At 30.7% G+C, this 10,423-nt stretch overlaps 1 protein-coding gene across 1 annotated transcript; it reads left to right on the plus strand.

The window, feature by feature from the left end:
* Positions 1–4,387: 4,387 nt before the first annotated feature.
* LOC124357572 (endocuticle structural glycoprotein SgAbd-2-like) lies at positions 4,388–8,442 on the plus strand. The gene is made up of 3 exons (XM_046809489.1): positions 4,388–4,500; positions 6,071–6,426; positions 8,133–8,442. The coding sequence occupies exons 1-3, from the start codon at positions 4,489–4,491 to the stop codon at positions 8,344–8,346; spliced, it is 582 nt and encodes a 193-aa protein (XP_046665445.1). The 5' UTR covers positions 4,388–4,488; the 3' UTR covers positions 8,347–8,442.
* The last annotated feature ends 1,981 nt before the right edge of the window (positions 8,443–10,423 follow it).

Genomic DNA, 10,423 nt, shown 5'->3' on the forward strand with positions numbered 1-10,423 from the left:
TAACAAACTTCCTCCACTTATAAAAAATACCCACAAAACATTAAAAGATTTTCCTAAAAGATAACTTTTTATACCGGGTTTCATAGATGTTGATTCTTGAGAAATGTTTAAATGAGTAAAGAAAATTTTAATTTAACGTTTCACTCAGTCACAGCCGAAAATATTTTAAGATAATGTATGTTAGTATTTTATGTTGTTTAAGTTTATTTAAATTTTGTTTTAATTTGTAAGCAAGATACTTGTTACTACTGATATTAACGATGACTGTGGAGGTTTCATACAACTACTTGAGTATAACTCAATATTGTATACAGAAAATGAAGAAACTTTTTAAAATTTGACTTTGAAACTTAATTCCACTATTGCAGGTTTTTGACTCACTCTTGCCTCCCATATATCAGGCTTAGCTCAATTAACTCTCTACTTCCAATGCCAGTGGCACACTCGATAACTTTTTCGAATACTGTCCCAATATCTACGACAGGTGGACCTGATATACTTGACCGTGTTTCTCACAGCTAAAACTAAGAGTAGCCATTTATTTAATACATCAAGAAACTCTCGAATAACTATCAAGTTCGCCATCCTCAGGCATTAATAAGATACTATTTACACCACTAATAATGACGTATAACCATTATTTTTCTATATAAAAAACACTTTGTTTGTGTATGAACTATAAAATAGATATATAACTGATTTCGCTGTATAGTTTCTATACTAATAGATAATTTTTAATTATTACTACTGATGAAAGACACATCAAGCACATCAAGTTTGCATAGTTTGCTTGAATACAGTTTGTGTTCAATTAATGTTTAAGGATTAACACATAATAAAGCATGACTTAAAAGCGTTATACAAAATACACATTTTTACAACGTTTACTGTTGTGCTGTAAATTAGTAACATAACAGGATTAATAATCTGAATGCTTAATTTTGTACCATTATGAGACAATATATCTACTAGTATCCCAATGTATCATAATACAGCTCACAAACTAAAATATTCCTTACGGCTCAATTAGAAGAAAGGAGGATTTGACGTCATCCCTAATTGTGAAACTGACGATGCTTTATTAGCTTAGAAGTTTAATTTGCACAACACTGGTGGGGAAACCCCCCTGCTTTTTTAGAAAATCTCTAGGCCTGATACCTAAGAAGACAAACGTTATTACAAGCATATAAATTTCTTTTATAAATGTGGCCTTGATTTAATTACAATTTATATGAAATTATATTTATACACATAGTTATAACGATTTAATTGGATAATTTTATTCTATATCTTTAACAATCTTGTAGCCTTAAAAGCTATCGAAATAAAATAAGAATAAGTGTTGGTTAAATTTGTTTGAAGTTGAAATGAAAAGTTTAAATTTTGATTTAAGTTACGAAATACCAGAGATAAACACTTTTCTTAGTTAAAATGACCACCATCTAAAATCGTTTTATTGGTTGAGATTGGCTAGCGAATTCATTCAAGCTATACAGAAATATTGCCTCTGCACCAAGTTTAGTCCAAATCTATTCAAAACTACGTTACATATCGTGTTCACAATTATTCCCACAGTGTTTTATACTATCTAAAACTTTTTTGGTCGGTTATCAGGAATCTTAGAAGATATAAAAATCACGTACAAAATAAACATACCTGAGAATTCTAAGGTCTTTTTTCCTTATATTGCATAATAATAATAACAACATTTCCTAATTTTGAATAACCACCAACTTGATAACTTAAGAGATATCGAAGAAGGTGAAAGAAAATAATTTGTTTATAATTACCTAGTGTATGTAAAAATGTATATTTTTTTGTAAGAAATTATCTGAGTTAAATTTGTTGTTATCAACTAGAAAATATTTCTTTGGTTAAGATTGACTAACGACTCATCCAACCTGTGCAAATACTGTCTTTGTACCAACATTAGTCTGGATATTTTTAAAATATGGCAGTTATCGTGTTGACAAGAACTTGTTCTATAATATTAAAAAAAGTGCTTTTGTTTATCTGTTTTTAACTTGTTAACTACTCAACCGACATTCCTGAAATTTTACAAGGACATTCTAAGGATCCATGGTATGAATATAGTCATAATATTATAATTTCGAAAATCCCTATGGGCTAACCACAATGGTCTTTACAGTTTTAAAATATTTATTGAAAGAGCATGTAAAATGTAATCAACTGCCTTGTTTTAAATTTTTTTTATGATATCACAATCATATTTATAATTAATTTAACCACTATTTTCAATTCATTTAAATGTATAGTCTGTAACTCTTTAAGGAGTAATCATTAGTTCTCACTCCGTTTCACATTTACCTCATAAATGTCCGGAAACATAAGATGGTCAGAGTTTGAGTCCGAAGACTTCTTATGAAACAGTCGGCAATAACCATGATAGATGGATGGTATGTGCTTTTGATCTAACGTAAATAATGTAATTATTAATGTACTATAAACTGTCAATTTTCATAAAATATTAAGTATTAGATATAAAAAACCAAATTATTATCAAATTTGGGCAGTAAATTTAGAGACTGTTATAAACATCATCTTAGTTATCTTTTGACAGAAGCTTTTCTGATCTGTGATACTTTTTTTCTTGATCGGAAAACAAAGCAAAATTAACTACGGGAAAAATACAAAGTAAATTCAATAGCCATAAATATACACTTTTAGACATATTTCCTCGATCATGAGTAAAGTTCAAACTCAACATTGGCTTCGGAAATAAAATTAACTAGAAACAGAAGTACTCATACTGGTTTCAATACAATAGCAAACTGGTTTGGGTGAGTAAAGAGGCCACACTTTAAAGTACGATTCTTGTTTAACAGAATATTACTATTACTCACCAGCTTAACCTATGTTACACAATTTTGAAGAATCCATTCCATAGCTTTTAACCTACTTAGGCATAGGCCACAAGGAAGCAAAGGTCAGTTGAAAAGTATGCAGCAGGATTCCTCTGCAACCAATCTGACTTATCCAAACTGTTATTGCAAAGAAGCTGGACGCTGAGCCGTAAGCTTAGTTTATGTGTGAACAACTGTGTTGTGTTATATTAAGGTCTCTTGGAGCCAATTTAATTCCTGTTGTTACTTTCAAATTACATGGAAAGAATATGGACATAATTCAACTCGAACAGAAATGTGGTTCATAAACATGAATCCTAGATTAAAATTGTGAAATCGGGATTTTCCTTGGAAAGTCTGTTTCAATTGGTTAAGCAAATTTAGGCCAACTCCTTTAAGATTAATTTCTAAAGAAGAGAAAAATATGGAAGTTTTATTTATACCCAGAGAATCCGTAATGATTAAAATCAGAATAAAATCATAACATTATTTTATAATCAGACCCAATGAAAAACAGTTGAAGACAAGTATACGGTTTTTACAGCACATTTATATGAAAGAAGATACATATGACTTGTATTTATATTCATTAAATTTGTATAAATGGCAAAAGTATAATGTAATTACACCACAGAGCCCTTAACTTTTACGATTCAATAATAATGGTAGCACATTCACCCGGCAAGTGAGAGATCCGGGTTCGAGTCCCGGCGGAGCAAGTACTTTTTGTGATTCAATGTTTATAGAAATTATATTTATTCTAATTAATAATAAATAAATAATAATTATAATATAATTATATTATAATTATTGTTATTATATATATATATATATATATATACAGATTGCACTTCTGTAATTGTTATTTCCCAAAACATTATAGAAAATTCCCTCAAGTTAATGTGTATATTTTATAAATTGCCATTTTTATATTAAGCCGCTTTAATTTGAGCTAACAACAGTGCCCTTATTTCCTATTTTATACACGTATATTCATTTTGGAGTGATCCCTCTATTTCTACTGGTTTGCCTCTAGAGAAGTTATATTTAGTGGCTAAAACTTTTAAATACGAATCTCCCAAGCAGATCTGGTACATCAGATTATTTGAAACTTTTATTACGGCTACATACATATCACTGGAATTCAGTTGCATTATTTGAATTATAATTAATGGTACCACGTGCTGTCTTGAATATTAATTACTATTGCATGCATCCTCCCACAATAAGGTCTTCATTAGTATTCTGAGTGAATGCAAATGAATGTGTCTACACAAAAATATTCTCCGATTAAATAGATCTATTAATTTTCAATGTCAAATGCATTTACATATAGTATTTACGTATTTGAGAGTAACAATGACATACCAGTAACATTGTTCGTACAATAGAAGCTGTATATCTCAAGATACTCAAAATTGATGCTATTGCCAAGCGGTTAGGTGTGTAGGTCTGCGTTTGTCCGAGATCTGTAATAAATTCCAAATGTCGCATCTTGACCTTTAGTTAAGCCGTCTGTAAACTAGATCTGGCTGCTGAACTTGATCTTCCCCCGCCCCTATATAAGCAGCAGGTCATAAGGTTGGTTACTTTGAGTTCGGCACTTTGGCGAGTACCTTGCATCATGAGCTGTGTAGTAAGTAGATCCTCTTCTACTTCCACTCTTTAAGTATTTAGAGGTAGATCAGATCATTTTTCCTTACCATTTTAAAATCTTGTCTTTTGGTCGGTGGGAATAATATCTGTAGAAATATCGTTTAATATTACCACGTTTAAATTTGAGCAAAACTTGACAAAACAATATTTCCATACAAAAGTTACTTAATGATCCATAACACCTGAAAATATAATTTTCCTAAATCACAAATCATTTTATACAATGTCTAAATGTCTTTAACTATAAATCTTCAGGGACAGGGAATGTATATAAAATATGCACATTAGTATGTGCACAGTAGTATGTTGTTATATTTAGGAGTTTTTATTTGAGCCTGGTTAGAAAATTGTCCCAATTGTATATTTTATATGTGTATAGTTCATTGAGGAATTATCACACCATTTCTGCAATTTTGTCTCCAGAGATGGTATATTATGTGACTAAAACTTTAACAATATCTACCTTCCAAACAAAGCCCGACCAATCAGATATAGTACTCCTGGGACACTAATATTTTTGAACTTCGGTAATACAACAATTTGATAGCTGAAATTTTACAAATTAATATTAACGTTTAAAAAATTATGGACTTTTAACAACCACTTCAATAAGTATTTACTTCAAAAACAATTTAATTAGTGCATGAATGTAATTAGGCTTATAATAAATAGTAAATACTTATTATATATTTATCACCTTTTGTGGTGAAGTTTGTGGAAATTGAATATAATTTGAAATATATATGAAACAACTAGCTTTCTGCATAGAAGTTAAGGCTCATTATACATGAGTTTTCATTTTCTATGCTATATTTTATGGCGTACTAAGTTAGATTTATCATTCGAAATCTTTGCATGTCCTAACAATCTAGAAATGAAGTTTTTATAATTCTAATTTATATTTAAATATATACTTGTAAAGGTACTGTAATTAATACGTTCTGTTCGAGTAGTATTTATTTATTACACTATACCTGCCTTAAGGTTTAATCTATTTATGATGTAAACTACAATCTAACTATACACTTTTACATGCGTTATAGATCTGTGCTAAATGCTAAGGTACTAAAGTATCTTAAATGGCCACTTGTCAAAGCAAAAATATACACTTTCTTTTAGTTTGATATAATAAGGTATGTATATCCTATAATTATTTGTATTGTTATCATAAACGGTAACTACATGAATGTGATATCTACATTACTCCTTGTGTATTTAGCGAATTTATTATATAACTTAAAAATTTGAGTAAGTTATTTATTTAACTCTTTAAAATATATGAATAATTTAGAAAATACCATATTTTGGATCGTGGATAGTTAAAATCACATTCGTATTACGCTATATATTATAGAGCCACACTGACACTGAATTTTTTCCATACTAACATTATGCGTATTCTCAACACGTTATACTTGTGTTTTAAAGAACTTAAAATTTACTATAGTTTTGGTGTAGTTGTTATAAATGCATAAAGTAATATAATCTATAATAAGTATCTCAATGATATTGTTTATAAAAATATAACTCTATTTAAATGTTTATTCTAGGTTGTATTGGCAGCATTGATTGGCACTGCCTTGGCAGCGCCACAAGTGGCAGTTAAACCTGCTCCCTACCAGGCTTACCAACCCTTGCAGTATTCAAGTCCCTTCAATACCCCGTATTCCCCGGCCTACAAACCAGTGCCCTACGCTGCAGCTATCCCAGCTACCCCGGTCTACAAACAAGTGCAAGGCTACGCCAACCCCGCTTACGTTAAGCCAGCTCAGCCCTACGCGGCCCCAGCGTACAACTACAACCCCCAAGTGGCGTACAACCCTCAGTACTCCTCAGCTTACGGGAGACCTATCGCCATCGTTCGACAGTCTCAGGATGACAACTTTGACGGCTCTTTCACCTACGAGTGAGTACTAAAACTACAAATTCAATTAACATCGCGCATTTGGAATAGCGTTTTGATATTATATCTTATTAACTACGTCCGATAAAAATGACGTATACTATAAGGTACATTTAAAATACAGCACAATAACGTTTTTCAGGTTTCAAACAAAGTTTTCATCTTCAGTATAAATACTACAAAGATCTGCACTCCCTTGTTTAAAGTTTGTTTTTGACGATGGGAGGTTTGAAAGGCTAAGAGAATTTCAACGATGCAAAATATCAAAAGTGTCACTATACTTTGAAATTCCTGTGAATTGATTTCTAAATAAATGCAGTAGAGTAGATAATTAGAGCCATTTTTCAGAGTTCAAGTGATAAAAATATCAAAACCCAAACAGTTATTCTAAAGTATATTAACTAATCGAGAAATTATGTCGCCTCTGGATTTTGTTGCATATCATTCTGTTTATTGAAGCTGCATGAACCAAGCGTCTTTCTCGAATCCTCAACATATTTCGGATGGTTAATAACCATGAAATTTACAAAGGTGTTTACACATCAATGTCTCCTAAAAATAGCTTTAAAACTACAAAACTCTACAATATAAACGAACTTGCATTTTATTTTTAATGTATTATTTTTATTGCATTGGATTATTTTAAACTTTTAAAACGGTATATAATGTTTCAAGCTTTAACTTTAATATTCCCAGGTAATGAAGTGACATATTCACACTTGTTAGAAAATACTTATGTACTGATGTGTACACAGGTACTATGTTGTTACGGCTTAAGTGGGGTTACTCTGTTTTGTAAAATGGGTCCTCTAGTGTCCCATAACTATAGTTTATTTTTTAGGAAGCAAATTGATTACTTTTAATTTTATTAAAGTGGTACGAAACCCTACTTGAATATAAATATTGAATTTTTAATATAATCCAAACATTATAAATAAAATGAAAGCTTAGTTTTGAAATTTGTTATTATTACTTGACGAAATTTTCCAATACTATCTGTTACCAATTTTACTGTCACCGTTATACTATTACTAATTCAATTCTAAAATATTTAAGCTGTATTTTCAAAATACTTACTTTTCAGTTTTATTTGGAAGATGCAATACTTATCCTCCAGATTAAAAATCAAATGTCATGCAAGTGTATCATGTAGGTACTATATCATTAAAACAGTTACTTTTATTAATTTTATTCGTAATACTTTTGTTGTTTTTCTGTATATGTTTTATGATTACAAAAGGCCAAAAGGGCGTTTATACAGGGAATATTAAGAATAGGTCCAGCCTATACTATTGGTAAAGGAGATAATACGACCTTTGCTACAAGTAAAAGTAGACGATTTAATCTGAGATATATACTATTAACTTGCTAAATACCTAATAAAAAATATTATAAGGTTAATGTAATATGATTGATTCTTATTGAAATGCAATAGTGTATATGTTAATGCCAGAAAGAACATGTATATACTATACTATAGTCGTTTCTTTATCTAGAAATAAAGGTGTACTGAATGTCACTGTATATAGGTAATAATAAAATTTTGTTTTAACGAGCCCACACAGCTATATTCTAAATTTTAAAATTACCTCACAACCCTTTAAACTGTAACAAGGCTTCTCTTTGGTATAACCAATGTAACACTTCTCCCTAGTCTCTCAGACGTATTTTATTACCTCTTAAAAAATTAATTCTAATGCCTTTTCCAGTTTTGAGGCTGAAAACGGAATCTCTTCCCAGGCCAGTGGATACCTTAAGAACCCGGGAACAGAGGTTGAGTCTCAGGTGATCCAAGGACAGTTCGCATACACCTCCCCAGATGGCACCCCTATCGTCACCCGGTACTACGCCGATGAGACCGGATTCCACGCTGAGGGTTCTCACATCCCTGCTGCCCCATCGGACCCCTACAGGACTGCTTAGTTCCCCTACTGTCCAGAACTTCCTTCCACTAAATTTCAGTAGTGTAAATACAGGGTAGTTCTCTTTCAAATAAATAGTGTTTCTAGTTCTTTCTAATTGGTCTTTTCATTGCATTTATTGTAGTAATCATTATTTCACCAAATAAACATTTATACTTTCACGAACAATATGCATTTAATATCAGTTATTATTTGCAATTCATCGAATCTTCCGAACGTATGATTCCAAAAGCTACGATTTGTGTAAATAATGAGGGTCTCGTTCACTGTCTGATATTGCTAGGTAAAACCGGTAAAGGTCGACGTACCACTGATGTGAATAAAAAACCCGGCTGAAATATAAGTGATATATTTATCAAAAAAAATATACACATATAATGATGTAATGTTCTAGTTGTAGATAAGACGCAATATCTTGTTTATGTTGAAAACTATTTTTTTTTAATAATATACTGAACGGTAATGTACTTAAACTTAAACTATTTTTACTTTATATTTTACATTGTGAGGAATTTTAACACATGATATAAACTAATTGTGTTTTCCAAATAGTGCAGCCGCAGGCTAAGATAAGTAACCTAATGCTCCACTATCAAACAGAAGTAGTTCAAATCTTCTCTAGGCCTATCCTCAAATTCATTTCTGTTACTGCTTTTTGCAATTTCTTTCAGATAAATGCTTGTGTCAATGTTTTTGTTCCTTCAATGCATTTAACTTATGAACAGGTTAACCTATACTTGTATTTGTTTTATTTGGTCTTGTCAAATACTTACAAACTTTAAACTTTTGACATTTATGTAAAATATTCGTCTGTAAAAGGTTGAAGCGCCACGTTTAGAGGACGTTTTTTCTGTGGGTTTAGTGTTCTGACATTTGACCTTGACAATACGACAATTACTGATATTTTAAAATTATTGTAAACTAATCTCATTAAAATTATAGAATCTAAATAAATTGGCTTAAAATGTAAACGTTTGTAGAATTTACGTATTTTTTACATTTTCTAACAATTTTCGTAGCTAGTACGAGACATATTTTTCAATACAAGTGTTATTTTATGGTAAAAGTATATTGATATTTTAAATTTTTAATAGTTGAGAGAAATTTAAAACTTTATTCCATTTAACGTTGCCCTTCTCTGATTGCGTGAAAGAAACGTCTAAGATCGTAACTTTATATATTAAACAATATAAATAATAGTTGTGTGTAAGTCAGAAACTACGCAATATTCACCTCTGTACAAGTATCTTCAAAACGGCGCTGTTCACTGTTATAGAAAAGTTTCTGATTTATTTGTTGAAAATTATTTCATGTTTAATAATACAAAAGAAAATGTGTTATCCACGGCTTCATACTTGGTATCTGACATAAGGGACGTATTGGTTATATTCTTTTCAAAATAACATAAAAACATTCCTGAGATGAGGTGATGTCATTGGAAGATATCTCTATGTTCTGATTCTCTTTACAAGATATGAACGTGTACGCTACACCATACGTCAAAAGAAGTTTTTGTTTGTTCGCTTGGTTTTCCGTAGTCTGGAGTCTCGGGCTACGAAAGAGTTTTAGAGGATAGTTTTCGGCAAGATAATCGTTTAATCCTCCTCTCTTTATCGATTTATCATTGAATTAGTGTTGGTTTTAATAACGACAATGTGTTTAAAATACCACGCCATAGAGCAATAGAAAGTGAAATCTAACCATTTATAATAATTCACGTCTCTACTTTAGTAATAAATAATTTAAATATGTTTCTTTAAAGAAGTCGCTACCAGTTTACTTGCTGTATATAGTGTTATTAAGGACCAAATTTAAACGTATTCGGTTGGTCTGATATTTACTGTTTGCTTGTGATTATTTGAGTGTAAGCCTAACAAAGCGTTTTTCAATATTACTATTTATTTTTATTACCTAAATACTGTTCTCTTGTGTAAATAAAATAGTTAAAAGAATACAAATCTCAAGTTAGATATGAGACTACCAATGTTTCCTTATTTTGGTGCTACTGGTTGTGCTGAACTCTTCACTCCAAAAGTATGCTGGGCACAAATTTTTGTGTAGTACTGTTTGTTATCTGT

Source organism: Homalodisca vitripennis, chromosome 3 (assembly GCF_021130785.1).
Source record: "Homalodisca vitripennis isolate AUS2020 chromosome 3, UT_GWSS_2.1, whole genome shotgun sequence".
Classification (NCBI taxonomy): Eukaryota; Metazoa; Arthropoda; class Insecta; order Hemiptera; family Cicadellidae; genus Homalodisca; species Homalodisca vitripennis.

Excerpts from the sequence above, each read along its gene's own strand:
- LOC124357572 (XM_046809489.1), top strand. Across the intron at positions 6,427-8,132 it reads GACGGCTCTTTCACCTACGA|TTTTGAGGCTGAAAACGGAA; the intron begins GTGAGTACTAAA and ends TGCCTTTTCCAG.